Below are 14,443 nucleotides of genomic sequence, written 5' to 3' on the forward strand. Positions count from 1 at the left end.
CTGCACAGCCTAATGATGGCTGCAGGCAAGCATCTCTTTGGAAAGAATTTCGCATTTTCCACAAACTTTATGGAAACCAGGAAATTCATTTAGGCACATCAAGGCTGAGAGGGGGCTTGGGGCCTAGGGTGGAGAAAAATGGAAAGGCACAGGGACATGGTACCTGCAAAGGAGAACCGAACCAGGATGGGCAGAGGTTGGCAGACAGCAGACAGACCAGAACACAACATCTGCTCCAACTCCAGTTTATTGAACATTACAAAATACTCTGCATATATTTTCACATTATAACAATATCCTTGCAAATAATATATTAAGTCTTGAGTCATTTGTGGTGCCCATGGCTACAGAAAACACTGACCCAACTAGAGATTTAGTACGGCCCAATATCAGAAATCGAAACTAGAATAAGTCATACCAGAAATGCAAAACTATATAAAAACCTTTTAAAAACCTCATGCTCATCTGGTGGAACAGGTACAGAGCTGAAGGGCCTCTGCTGAGGCCTGCTGACAGTGCTGGTGGTCCCACCAGCTCACCTGCTCCACATTGGGCTCACCCACCCACCCAGTGCATCCAAGTGTCCCCTTGGCACCTGCTGTCTCAGCACACCCATAGAGCTGGAACAGGCAGATTTTTATCTGCTTTGGACCATTAAGAGTCCAAGTCCCCATTTTTCCTAAAGAGGAGCACCCCCAACCCTCCTGGTCTGCTGGTGCCCAGCCATTGTGCTCTTCTGTGTGCTGAGCAGTTCTTGGGGAGCAGTTCTTGGCCGTTGGAGTCACACCAGAAATAATTCATCATGTGGGCCACCGGGTCCCACCACCCTCTGAAGAGGGAGCAGGGGTGGCTAGGATGCAGGTGTTGGGGACAGACCTTTGAAGATGCACTCTGCTCACACCCATCACCCCTGTTCCTGATGTACATTCATACCTGCTGCCCGCTCCACGCCCTGCACCATGACCAGTCCTCCCAGGTGATGCACCCCAGGCAGCTGAAGGGACTGGGACGTGGGCAGAATGAACACCAAGGATGCTGTGCAGGGCAGCTGCCTCCTAGTAAAGCCAGAAAGCTGAACACTGCAGCTGTTGGGAACACATCCAGGTGACAGGCATGAGGCTGGCACAGCAGTTTGGCTGTTAGAGAAGTCCCTGCGCGTACAGGTTCACTAGTCCAGCTCCTGGTGGAGCCAAACCCCAGGAGCGCTGCTCCCAGTCCTGAGAAACTCATGGCCTTGTCTCTGTGGTGCCTCCATAACCCAGGGAACACAGAGCTGTCGTGGCAAGGAGCCTATCTCTGAGCTCCTGGCTGAGCTCCATGCGTGCTGTGAGGAACCAGCACCGTGGCCACCTTGAAGTCAATGGCTCAGTCACTGGGTGTGGGCGGGCTCTTGTGCACCTGCACTGCTCCCAGCCAGAGGTCTCCTACTCACAGCCAGGCTGGAGATCAGCTCATACTCTACACCTGTGAGCAGCCACAGCTCATTTGCCAGCAGCCACCACCTCAGGGCAGCACAGCCATGACAGGATCGAGTCTTTGGGATCTCAGCCCTGCGAGAAGTATCTCTAACCTCCCAGCTGCAGAGATCTGTAGGGACCAGAAAGGAGGAATGAGATTTGGGACCTATGCCTCCCTGGGTGGACAGGGGCTGGTACCTGCTGTCGCAGCACAAAGACCAATTATTGACCAGGTTTGCATCGGTAGGTGCGTGGGCAAAGCGCACCCTGGAGTACAGCTCCAGGAGGAGTGCTGGGTTCTCCTGCCACTCCTGGAGTTTATGGAGACACACACAAGCTTTACAATGCAAGACAGAGGTTAGCAGGTCAGCCTGTCTGCAGCTCTCAGCTCCTTCCCAATCCACAGGGTGCCTCAGAGGTGGCTTGCTCTGTTGAACATCAGCCACCTGGTCTCTGCAGTGGGTGGCATCCTGCCCTGCTCCTCTTTGGCCATCAAAGGCTGCAGCTCCTGCTGCTCAGGACCATCCGGGCTGCTGTCACTCTGTGACCGGCCGCTCTTGGAGACATGGCTGGGGAACTGGAAGCAAGAGCTCTGCTCTGGAATCGCCGGGCTTGCAGACTGGGGTTGCTCCTCCAGCACAGGGCATGCGAGTCTCCTGTGCTGAGGTCCACTCTCGATGCCTGGGGGGGAAGCGATGCTCTCCAGGGAGGAGATGCTTTGGTTCCACGCCTTCTGCATATCCACTGGCACGATTTTGGTGGTCTCCGAGGAGACATAAACAGCCAGATCAGCCTGGTCTCCTTTCCATGGCAGCTCCTTCTCTGCCAAGGTTGGTGATGGAGGGATGATGCAGGGGCTGGGGCAGACATCCAGGCTGCCTGGAGATGCAGATGGAGGGACAGTGAGAGGGAGCTTGCACAGCTCTCAGTCTCTCCTTGGACCCTGCAAACATTGCAGAACCAACCACTACTAAATGGCCATAGAATCCTAGAATATCCTGAGTTGGAAGGGACCCACAAGGATTATGGAGCCCATCTCCTTGCCCTGTGCAGGACAACCCCAAGAATCACACCATGTGCTGGCCCAGGGATGCAGGACACCAGGAGGTTCTGCCATGCCTCCAGAGCACAGCGATTCTCCCATTCATGCTCTGCTGACTTTGGTTTTGCCCAGGCCAAGGCAACTTTGCTCCATAGGCAGGGGAAGGACAAGCTACCCAATGGCAGCTGCCCTGGCATGGAGCACTGGTGCCTACCAGGAGTTGTCTTTCCCTGCAGGACCTCATCAGTGGCTCGAGCGACGAACACAATCCCCTCATCATCCTCCTTCTCTGTCTCTGAGCTATCGCTCTCCTCCTCCTCTGAGCTGACCATCACCAGGACAGGAGCTGCAGGCAGATGAAGGGGGTTGGTTTGGTGCTAGCACAACCCTGGTGTTGTCGTCCCACCAAGTTGGCAGTGGGCAGGCACAGCACGTGCTCCCATCCCATCCCACCAGGTCCCCTTGCCAGGACCTGCCATCCTCACCTGCCACTGGCCTTACCTGCATCCTGCCAGGGGACATTTCTGTGTGTCTTCCCATTGGGTGCCTCTTTGGTCAGAGAGATGTTCTTCTGTGAAAGAAGAGGAACGGCTGGGACCTGCCCTGTGTACTGCCCCAAATGCAACAGGTGGTCCTGTGAGCCAGCCAACATTGGGCTTACAGATTCCCACCCTGGCTACATGGCAGATGGTTCCTAGTCCTTAGGCTTTACATCTTCATGGCCCCACAATGAAGTGCTCAGCTGCAATGGCTTCAAAAGCCTCCAAACAAAAGAAGACACCTAAGGCTCAATCCAAGATGTAGTGCCACGCTTCTGAGCCTGGATCTGCACCAACATTGAGGCTGCTTTATGCTGAGTGCTCTTGGAAAACGAATCTGGGGCTCCTTCAGGGCTTTGCTCAGTGAAGAGCCACCCCACAGCACTGATGGCATGCTGGGGACACATGGACACACAATGCTCACATGCAGCATCAACAGGACTGAGAAGAGATGAGCTGCTTTCCCCTCTGGCTCGGGAGGTGCTGATGCCCTGCAGCACCTCACCTACACCCCAAAAGGACCTCTCTTACTGCATCCTGGGGGAGGCCAAATCTCAGAGCTAGGAGAAGAACAGTAGCTTGGGGAGGACTTGCCTTTTTCCTGCCTTTTTCCTTCAGCCTGGCCTTGCTCTTGGAGGAGCAGACATTGTGCTTTGTGGACTTGAAGGTCTCCAGACGCCTCTTCATGTTCTGCCGGAAGATTTCTTTATCTTGGCGCTCTTGTTTATCTGGAGAGATGAAGTGACGGCTGTAGCTGGCCTTGTACTGGCCGAGGGAGAGGCAAAGAGACACAGGGTGAGCAGCTGGCCCCACAGAGCATCATCCATCCCTGCTTCTCTTGCAGGTGCTGCTCCCCTTGGGGTCAGCTGCACACCGTGGCCCGGGAGTGCTCACCCTCCGGCGGGGCTTGTAGAGGCTCCCTCGCAGCACGTGGTGCATGGCAGCGTCCTCCTTGTCCCGGCGGCTCCGCACCGTGTCGATCACCTGCAGGTCCAGGCATGCGCCACTCCCACTCTCCCTCCTGCGGGGAGATGGAGATGGAGATGGAGATGGAGGGGTTGGGCTCCATGGCAATATTGTGCCAGCCCCCAGGGAAGAGGGCGGCTGTGAGGTCCAGCGAGGTCTGTCCAGGGGCTCATAGGGATGCTCGTACTCACAGGAGGTTTGTGACTGACGACTCTGACATGGATGTGCGGCTGGGCATGGAGGGCAGTGCCAGCTTGGCAGCCGAGTGCACGTGGCCACCCTGGGAGGTGGGAAGACAAGGCTGGCATCAGGACAGCAAGGACCCAGCTGGGCTGGGGAGGTCCTCACTGCCTGGCCAGAGGGTGCACATGTAGTCATACATGAGGGGAACCTCTCCTGCCAGGGCCATCCTGCTGCCTGGACACCACTACTGCCTGTACCTGATCGACAAAGCTGATAGCATCACGGATGTTCAGCTTGTAGTAAACATCCCAGATCTCATCCCGCAGCCTGTAGGCAGATTTCCGCATCAGGAGCTGGCTCAGATATTTCTTGTCAAACTGCTCCCACCTGCCATGAGATGAAGACACAAGCAGTTTAGCTCCCATGGAGTACCACAGCCAGGGATATCCACCCACACAAGGCTGAGTGTCCAAAGTGTCCAAAGTATGGCGAAGAGAGGCTGGGCACGCAGGACGTGGCTGTGCACCAGGGAGAGCAGGAGGGGAGGGGACACAGTGACCCTTCAGCCTGCCCAAGGGGAAGCCAGACACCAGCGGGTCTGCGGGAGGCAGTGGGAGTAGGACTGAGGCCACCCTGCTGGAGCACTTCCCCTGCAGGAAACAGGCTTTTTGCATCCTTTTCCTGTCACCGTGCTGCAGATAAACACTGCCCAGGCAGGAACAGGGCTGCTCCCTTCTCAGTGCCCAGCACAGCTCCATCTGTGAGGAGGCAGAGGGCCATTGCCACCAACATGGACACCCCAAGTTCTGACCCTGGCAAGCAATGCCAGCTCCACAGCATCCCCAACCACACCTCCCTGACCTCTCTCTGGGATGCTTTTGTGATCTTGATCTGCTGCACAACAGCAGCCAGATGGTACCTATCCAGACTGATGGACAGACATGCAGACTTCCTGGTCCTCCTGTGAGAACCCTGCAATGTCCCTGTCGCTGGCACGTGTCTCCCATTCACCCAGCAGTCAGCAGAGGATCCTGTCTGAGACACTCACTTGTCCCGCCAGTAGTGGTAGCCATGGTGCCCTACGATGTCCTCCACCGCTGCCAGGATGTGGTCAAAGGCCTTGAGTGAGGGGAAGAGGGTGAGTGGTGGCAAGGCTGCGGGTGACCCGGGGGTGCCGAGGTCATACACGGCCCTCGCCCAGCCCCACATGTGTGGGGAGCTGGGCAGCCTCTGGCACTATCACCTACGTGCTCATGCAGCTCCTCGTTCAGCGTGGGTTTGTGGTGGTCACTGCGCTTCACCTTCAGCCACGTCACCAGGGGTTTGATGGTGAGGCCCTAGAATGGCAGGAGAAGGCAAGGGAAAGACTGGGAGGGCGAGAGGGTGCATGGCTGGGGCATGGGGAGCAGAAGCAGCACGAAGTGACGGGACAGTGGCTGTGCCAGCCACACATGCCCCTACCAACCCGACCCCTGTGCCGTGGTGCACACCCCCAGTCCTCCTTCCCCTAGATTCATATTCATCCTCCCTGTGGCTTCCCTTCCCAGGGCACTGAATGCCTGCCCATCAGCAGCTTTGTAAAGAGAACAGCCCAGTCAGGCACACACTCGTGGAGCTCCTGGAGCCAGTCACAGAAAAAAAGGCCAGTGGGAAAAGAATGTGAGCCATGGCCCCGCCCTAGCAACAGTCCCCATAGCAGTCCTGCACACCTGCTGATGGATGGGGTGCCAGAAAGCACCGAGGAACAAAGGTCACTTGAAAAAAGATACTTTCCCAAAGCACATGTCCCCAGGCCAGTTCTGGGGCAAGAAAGCAGTGCTGGAGGAGGGCACAGTGCCCATCCTCACCTGCACAATGACAGTGAAGAACACCACCACGATGGTCGTTGCCACAAAGTAGTCCTTGGCTTTCACCTTTTCCCTGTCCAGCAGGATGACCAGGGCGAAGGCCACGGCCCCACGGAGCCCACCATATGACATGACCACCTGGTCGATCTTGTCCAGGGGGATCAGACGGAAGCGGTTGAGCACGTAGGTCTGGAGGACAACACCTGGGTAAGAAGGAGAAGGAGAGCCTGGAATGCTGGAACAACCCTGCCTGCTCCAGGAGACAGCACAAAATCCCAGCCAGGATCCATGGCTGGCCTTGTGCCCCAACCTTTCTTGGGGAATATCCCTTTTTGGCATGAAAAGGGCTGTGTGCTACCGGCCACATACACAGTGGGACAGACTGACCCACAGCTCTGAAGAGCAGGATAAAGAACAGGGTGCCCAGCACCAGTGCCGTGTCCCATGTCCACTTGGAGGTGTCCACAGCTGAGATGCCCAGAAACATGAAGATGATGGTCTCTGAGCTGCTGGCCAGTGTCTTCATGGTGTACTTGACAGTGGTGCGGGATTTCTGGGAGATGTTGGCTTCCACGTACTTCTTGCAGCAGATCCCACAGAAGGTGACTCTGCAGAGGGGCAGAAGGAGCTGGCATGGCCCTACAGCGGGATGAGGAGTGGGTCTACTCACTGCCTCTCGCTGCTCAGCACTGCAACCCCAATTTCCTGGGCTCCCCTGGGGGACACCCCAGTACTCACGCCAGGATGGCAGAGAGCGAGACCATCTCGGCAGCAAGGTACGCGACGTAGGCCAGGAGGAAGACAAAGAGTGGCTCAATGATGCGCACGCGCTTGGTGAACCGCGTGATCAGGGCCAGCAGGAAGGCGAAGAGCAGCCCCACGGCTGTGCCCCCCAGGCTCACCAGGAAGAAGGAGGCTGGTGGGAGGAGAAGACTCATTTGCACCATAAGCAAGTGGGCCCAGCTCCTGTGCCCCACAGCCACACCACGCTGGGCTGGCCAAATGCCATGTTCCCACCCAGGTCTCCACCAAAGCATCTAATGGAGCATGGAGCCTTGGATGATCCCAAAGCGTCCCCTGGAACACCTCTGCTATGGGGACAGGCTAATAGAGTTGGGGTTGTTCAGCCTGGAGAAGACTCTGGGGAGACCTCAGAAGCTCTTCCAGTACCTAAAGGGTACTCTGAAAGAGCTGGAGAAGGACTTTTCACATGGGCATGGAGTGACAGGACAAGGGGGAATGGCTTCAAACTGACAGAGGGCAGGATTAGATTGGGTATTAGGAAGAAATTCTTCCCTGTGAGGGTGGCGAGGCACTGGCACAGATTGGCCAGTGAAGCTGTGGCTGTCATCCATCATGGAAGTGTTCAAGGCCAGGTTGGATGGGGCTCTGAAAAACCTGGTCTAGGGGAAGGTGTCCCTGCTCATGGCAGGGGGGTTGGAAGAAGATGGTCTTTAAGGTCCCTTCCAGCCCAAACAATTCTGCAATTCTATGCTGATGGCTGGCGTGTGATGCATGGAGATGATACAGCTCTGGTGCTCGGTGCCCACCTCACAGGACAACAGCTCCTGTGCTTGCCCCCCTCCACTTCCACAACAGAGGAAGAGATGGAGGGGCTGGTGTGGCAATTACTCACCTACCCCCTTCACGTAGTCTGTGGCGTGGATGTGTGCTGGGCCCAGCTCCACAAAAGAGTTGAAGACCTTGTACAGCACCTGTAGGCAAGGCAAATCCCTTGAGAAATGCAGGACATTGCCCTGCCTTGAGAGGGGGAGGATGAGTCCTGTGGAAGAGGCATTTCCTGCCCCAAACCTGTCAGGTAACAGCTCATTTCAGCAGGCAAAGTCTCCCAGGGCCAGGAGAGAGGAAAGGCCAAGAGAGCATGCCATGGGTCTGCCCCGAGCTTGGGGATGTCACCTGCATCCTCTGCCCATCCTGGGGGAGTCCAGCACCTTGGACCATGTTGGGCTCAACATTAGAGTCCCCAAGTTGCAACTCACCACGGTGACAGCATCATTCAGGAGAGACTCGCCAAACACAATGATGAAGAGGGTCTCATTAACATGGACCTCTTCGAAGACAGCCAGGACTGCCACAGGGTCCACAGCTGAAATCAGGCTGCCAAAGAGCAGGAAATCCATCAGCCCAGCTTCAACACCTGGATCTGTCAGGACAGAAGGACCAGGGTCAGGCAAACCAGCCACCCCAGAGCCCCTCTCCCCAGGCAGAAACAAGCCTGTCCCTCATCTGATCCCAGGGACTTGGCTGCAGTATCTCAACAGGGAGTGCAGCGGGATGAGCCCAAAAGAATTCCCAGACCTCCAGGGTGCCCCTGAAAAAGCAGGGCTTAGGGAATTCTTGCTGTAACATGAGAGGAGCATGAGGGGTGTCCCCGTTGGCACCCAGGTGCATCACTGCTCCTCCAGCAGGTACCACCAAAGGCAGCTCAGCAGCCCCACCTCGGGTCCAGGCATCAAGTGATTCCTCAGGGCTCAGGAGAGCTCAAAACACAGCCCAGGCCAGCCAGGGCCAGTGGCTCCAGCCAAGGAGAGGAAACACTGGCAGTGAGCCAGCAATGCTAGCCAAGGTCGGCAGACAAAAATAGCAAAGACATGAGTCAGCCCAGTGCCAAGCAGGGCCTGTCTGTCCTGCACGCTTGACCGTCCTGCCAGAGCACCATTCGCAGGATGTCAGGACCCTACTCGTGCTGTAAGTCCTAGGAATCCACAGCAGGGAGAGGCAGTGGGCTATGAAATTGGGGGTGCTTTGCACCTCCAGCCTATTTTTTCGGAATGTGGTCCAAGCTGGGCAGCCCTGTACACCCACCCATGAGCCCGGCCCGGTGCAGCCCCCAGAGCGCGGTGCCGGTGGCGAAGGAGTTCCAGAGTGTGCCCACCACAGCGTAGGTGAGGATGGCACCGATGTTGTCAAAGAACAGCCGGCTGGGCATGAAGTACCCCGAGTCCAGGACGATGGGGGGCAGAAGGAAGAGGAAGAACATGTTGGGCTCCAGTTGGTACTCAGCCTTCTTCGCCACAGCCAACACGATGCCCCCCAGGCCCAGCCCCAGCAGGATGAGGAGGCAGCTCTCCGGGACAATGGATGTCACCTTCCTTGACAGGTGGAAAACTAGAAGAAAACGAAGAATGAGAGCATCAGCCAAACAATCACGTGGAGAGAGAATTCCAAATCCACAGGCTTCACAGAAGGGTTGGGTAATGCATGATGGATGGGAGGAGAACAAGGAAACACCTATGGAAAGGCTGCTCTGTGGCCATGTGTGCAGAGAAGACCTTCCAAGCTGCCTCCCAGGTCAGGATTTCAGGTCCCTAACTCTTTAGGATTTCCCTCTCCTCCTCAGCAACTGTCTAATAAGCCAATCAGCCAGGCATTTTACTTTTCTTGGCTTCTGGTATCTGCACTTAAAGGTTTAAAGCAGGCAGCGAGCACGTTCCCAGTGTCACGAGCACTGCTGGCTGCTGCTCAAGTGAAGAAATCCTGGTGCACCAGCACCATACCCCACTCGGAGACAAGGATGCTCAGCCCTGGTGACAGGGTGACCTTGTTTGCATCCGTCTGAGCCAGCAGCCAGGGCAGCATGAAAACCACCGCAGCACAAGCCATGCCAGAGCACAACCTCCCTCAGCACTAGCTAATCTACCTGCATGCAAAAACACAGGCACTCGGGAGCTGCAGATTCAGAGATGCTTGGAATAATCAGTTTATTCCATGCAAGGCTTGGGCCAAATCTTAAGCTGCCGTGGAACAGGATGTATTTTCTAAAGCAAGCAGAGGATGCCCTGGTATTCATCCATCAGTAACGTGGCAGTGAGCCTGTGCTCAGGCACAGCCCAGCAGGATGCCACGCCAGCCAGCACAGGGGATTCGTTCCTCCAGGCACCCTTGTCCCCCATGGCAGGGTGTCCTGTGTAATCCCAAATCAGTCCAGCTTCCAGGCAGGCAACCCCACATCGCTGGGGGTTTCTCCTCACCAGCACAAGGTGCTGTATTTTTGCTGTCCCCACAAAAGGGCATTGCCTGGGGAAAAGCTGTTGAGGGTCACAGTGGTTTTGTCTCCTCATCATTGAGTTCTGCCATCACTTGTGACATCCAGCCCAGCTCTGTCTCATGACTTGGCCATCAGATGAAAAAATCTCCTGGGGAATGGGTTCCTCCAGGCACTTCGAGAGCCACCTCTGTCCTTGTGCACCCAGCAGGTACAAGGGACATCAGGGTAGGCTCTGAGCCATCACTTGGCTGCAAGCCCAGCCCTGCTGCCAACCCCAAAACCCAGTCCCTAAAATCCTTTAGCTGGACTAAAGGTGCCCATTGCTTGTGCCAAGCTACCCCTCCAGAAGGAAAATTGTGCTATGGTTGTGCACCAACCCTAGGTCACTCTGCTGCTTCCCTCCTTCAGAACCCCCATGCACAGAGCGTAAGGTCTGCCTAGCCCAGGGTGCTGTCTCCAGTGGCATAGACCTGGAGAGGAGCCCAGGAACAGGCAGTACTTCATCAGTAGGTTTCCCTGTCTCTATGTCCTTGTCATTTTCCTGGTCCTGCTCTATCCTTCTGGGACAGGTCCCAGTGTCCCTGAGATGTGGACACCTGGGGAAATGAGGTTGTGGCCTCCCGGTGTTCTTCCTTTCTCCTTTCCCAGCACCTCTTAGGTGATTTTCTTTCCTTCACCACAGCTGAGCTCTGAATTAGAGGAGATAATTCAATGTTAAAGATCTGGTTCACAACAAGAGACAACATCTTTGAGCCCACCACCCAATGTGCAGGCTAAGGGCCACTTTTCCTTTAGTTGAGGACCTCAAGAGGTTGCTCCCTGGCATGGTGAGCCCCATCTATGCCCCGGCACTGGCTCCCTGCCATAATACAGCAGGAGCACTGCTGCAGCTGGCAGGGGCAGAGCAGTGAGCCCAGGGGCAGCGTGACCTGCAGCTCCACCACCAACCACATCAATAGGAGAGAGCACCCAGGCCAAGCCTCTGCCATAGCTCTGCCACTGAACATCCCAGCTACAGAGCCTGGGGCATTCCCCCCTGAAGCCCCAGCCACCTCTGCTCACTGCTATGGGCTGCAATACATCCCTGGAGACTGTGATGATATGGACACTACAGCCCTCCAAGCAGACCCACAGCCTGAGGAAATGCTGGCTGGGCTTCATCCAGGCCAAATTCCTGCTAAATGACTGCACAAATCATTGCAGAGCATTGTTCACCCCACACAAGCTGCCTTCACCAGTGGACGAATGGTGCTCACTCAGCGCCTGCAGCAGGCTGCAAAGCCGCTTCCCACCCACGGGAACAAAGCTCTGAAGTTTTCAAGAAGGGAACGAGGCGTCCAGCCCCTTTCTGCATTCTCAGGAACATTGCCAAGATCCCTGCTCTCTGCTTTGGCAACCCATCTGCATTCCCCATGCCGTGGAGCTATGTCCTGGCTGGCTGGAGAGACCCAGGAGAGCGTGCAGGGATGCTGTGGGGACATGGATCCTGGCTGTCATCCATCATGGAAGTGTTCAAGGCCAGGTTGGATGGGGCTTTGAGCAACCTGATCTAGTGGAAGGTGTCCCTGCCCATGGAAAGGTAGTTGGAAAAGGATAATCTCTAAGGTCCCTTCCAACTCAAACCATTCTATGGTTCTATAATTGCTTCCAGCAAGCCAGAAACTTGGGAAAGCAAAAGAGAACCATCAGTGGGAAAGATCATGCTTGTCCAAAAATCTCCTGGCTGTTGTGGAAAGCTGCCACCCTCCCCAGGAAATGGCAGCACACGAGCTCTCCTGTGTCACAGAGAGCAGCCAGTGGGGACAGGAGGAACGAGCTCTAATTTTATACAAGCTAGGCAAGGATTTCAGCACTAAAGGTTCCCACAGCAACAGTAACTTAGCCACATGTGAATTAACTTCGGAGACATAATCCATACTCAGGCATCCATAATAAAGGATTTGCTATTAACAGAACTCAGGGCCAAAACCTGCTCTGCTCCTCCAGAGCTTGGGAAATGGCAAAACACCTAAACCAGGACATGAGCAGCTGGGGACAGAGGTGATGGTGTGAGAAGAGATGGTTGCATTGCTGCTGCATAGAAAACATCTGTCTGCTGGCAAACTCCTGCCCGTGGGGCAGCTATGTGTAAGGAGAATGTTTGGGGCAATGCTCATCACCTCTGTGTTCCCCACATCCTGTGCTCTGACTGTGGATGGAAAAGGCAGCAAAGCCCGGATGATGCCTTGCTGTGCAGGAAGGCAACACCCAAGCCAGCTTTTCCCTGCCCCGGGTGTTTGCTGGCTTGGGTCACCCCAGCATCGTGACTGCTTCTGAGAACAGAGCCCACAGTGTCATTTCCCCATCACCCGGGCGTGGGGCCGCTTCCTCCCCTGCAGTCACAGGGGTGTGAGCTGTCAGCCCAGAGCCACAACCACAACGGATCCTCTGCACCAGCCTACACCCAGCGTCCACGGTTGCCACAGCTGGCGCTGCCCTCTCTGCTCCCCAAAATCCTCCACCCCTGGTTCATCTCCTCTGTGGACTCCCATGCAGCCTGGGGACCGAACGTGCCATCTCTGGGGACACCCATGGCAGGGCACTGCCTGCAGCCGTGCCTCCAGGTCTGGGTGTCGCTATTGGCTCCAGGCTTTGAGCATCCATTGGACCCCTCGGATACACTAAGCCCGGCAGCTCGAAGCTATCTGCCATCAGGGTTCACATCTGGCTTCCCTCCTCTGTGCCCACCCATCTATCCTTCTCACACACAGAGAAGGAGAGTGGCCATCAGTTCGCCTCAGGCCTGGAAGAATGTGGCAGATCTGGGGGCTTGGGAATGATCCCAGCTCAGGCCCAACTGCAGCCACCCGCACAAAATCCAGGGTGGCTGAGGGGAGCGTGTCAGTGGAAACCTGCACAGGGAGCAGCTCCAGGGAGAGGTTGCAGAGAAGAAAATAACAGCTAGGGAAGGGAATTTTCTCTCTGATCTTCTGCAGGTAGGAGGGACGCACTCGGCAGCTGGAGGTGGCACAGCTACAGCAGAGTGTTGTATTTTTAAGCTCATGATACCTTTTAATTCATTCCTCGCGAGGCTCTAGGTCTCTGTTGCGAGAAGGTGAGGAAGGAGAGGAACGGAAGATCCACAATCATGCTTGGGACAGAGGCCAGCTGGCGGTCACAGCTGTAGCTGTCCCCGGTGTAACGAGTGCTGCTGCAGGTCCCTGGCTGCTCAGAGATTCTGCTGCCTAACTCTGAACCCACATTTCTTGATCTGACTCAAAACTAAGAGGGTGTCTGCGCCCCCACCACAGGGGCTGTGCCCACAGTGGGGTGCCTGAGGAGAAAACCTGGCTCAAGGTCATGATCTCATCCCCTGGGTCCAGCACAGCAGGCAGGGGCACTGTGGGGGAACAGCCCTCTGGGTACCCCTGCTTGGCACCCACACACGGGTGTTCCCTCCCCAGCGCCCCAGGAGCTGCTGGGGAGCCCAGCCCTGCGCAGCTCACACACATCCTCATTGTGCCTTCCCACGCAGCCTCTCACAGCAGAGCCTCCTCCAGCTGCGTGGTCCTGTGCTGGGGAGCACAAGAGTCCGAGGCCAACCCAATCTGGAGTGACCCACCAGAGGAGACTGCAGGCACCTGCCATCCCCAGGCTGCTGGGGGCACATCCTGCCTGGCACTGGCACCACCGAGCCTTTCCCCGGGGCTGTGGTGGGGAACAATGGCTTCTAGACCTGCCAATGGCAGGTGCTGTGCCAGCCTTTGGGAACACGGGACATCCTTTGGGGCTTCTCTTCTCATGACCCATCCCTTCTCTGTGCCCACCCATCTATCCATCCATCCATCCCTCGCAGGAAATACAGCCCAGGCCCCCACCTTTTCCTTCGGGTGGTACCTTCACCCCGTCGCCGCACATCACCCCACGCCAGGGCACGGAAGATGTGGGGTGATCCCCGACCTCCGCAGCCCAGCTGAGGGTGGTGACCAGCCGGATTTGTCCCCATGACCTGCGTCCCGGCTTGCGGTGACACTCCTCGTCCCGGCTGCCCCGCGCCCGCCGGGAATGCCGCATCCCCCCTGCCTGCCCGGGGGTGGGCACGGCTGCTCCCGGGGGACCGGAGCGGGTGGGGACACGGGGACACTCACCGATCTTGGCCAGGCTGGCTACCAGGATCCAAGCGGCCACCAGGCAGGGCGCCTGCACCTCCCGCCACTGCCACCGCAGCAGCTCGGCTCCCGCCGGGGCGGCGGGGCCGGGGGAGGCCGCCGGGGGCTGCATGGCCCCGCCGCTCCCGCCGCTCCGCTCCGCCGCGGTCGCGGTCCCGGCCCCCGCCCGCGTCACGCGCACGTGGGGATGCGCCGGGACGGCCCCCGCTCCCCACGCCACGAGCCCCGCCCGCCGCTCCCCGCCCCGCCCGG

General features: G+C 57.0%; 1 protein-coding gene across 5 annotated transcripts; it reads right to left on the minus strand.

Annotated features, from left to right (window-relative positions):
- Positions 1–229: 229 nt before the first annotated feature.
- Positions 230–14,315, minus strand: SLC9A5 (solute carrier family 9 member A5). 5 transcript variants are annotated; one of them, XM_032121432.1, is made up of 16 exons: positions 14,171–14,315; positions 8,861–9,163; positions 8,035–8,198; positions 7,671–7,749; positions 6,773–6,950; positions 6,422–6,642; positions 6,035–6,237; positions 5,435–5,524; positions 5,236–5,306; positions 4,445–4,574; positions 4,196–4,284; positions 3,933–4,059; positions 3,633–3,803; positions 3,001–3,070; positions 2,714–2,845; positions 230–2,336 (listed from the first exon to the last, which is right to left on the minus strand). In XM_032121432.1, the coding sequence occupies exons 1-16, from the start codon at positions 14,301–14,303 to the stop codon at positions 1,870–1,872; spliced, it is 2,628 nt and encodes an 875-aa protein (XP_031977323.1). In that variant the 5' UTR covers positions 14,304–14,315; the 3' UTR covers positions 230–1,869. The 5 variants fall into 5 exon arrangements, with proteins under 5 accessions (XP_031977323.1, XP_031977324.1, XP_031977321.1 ...); XM_032121433.1 differs by having other exon boundaries at positions 6,101–6,237; positions 6,404–6,642; XM_032121430.1 differs by having other exon boundaries at positions 6,404–6,642.
- Between the last annotated feature and the right edge of the window lie 128 nt (positions 14,316–14,443).

This window comes from Corvus moneduloides, chromosome 12 (assembly GCF_009650955.1).
Source record: "Corvus moneduloides isolate bCorMon1 chromosome 12, bCorMon1.pri, whole genome shotgun sequence".
NCBI lineage: Eukaryota > Metazoa > Chordata > Aves > Passeriformes > Corvidae > Corvus > Corvus moneduloides.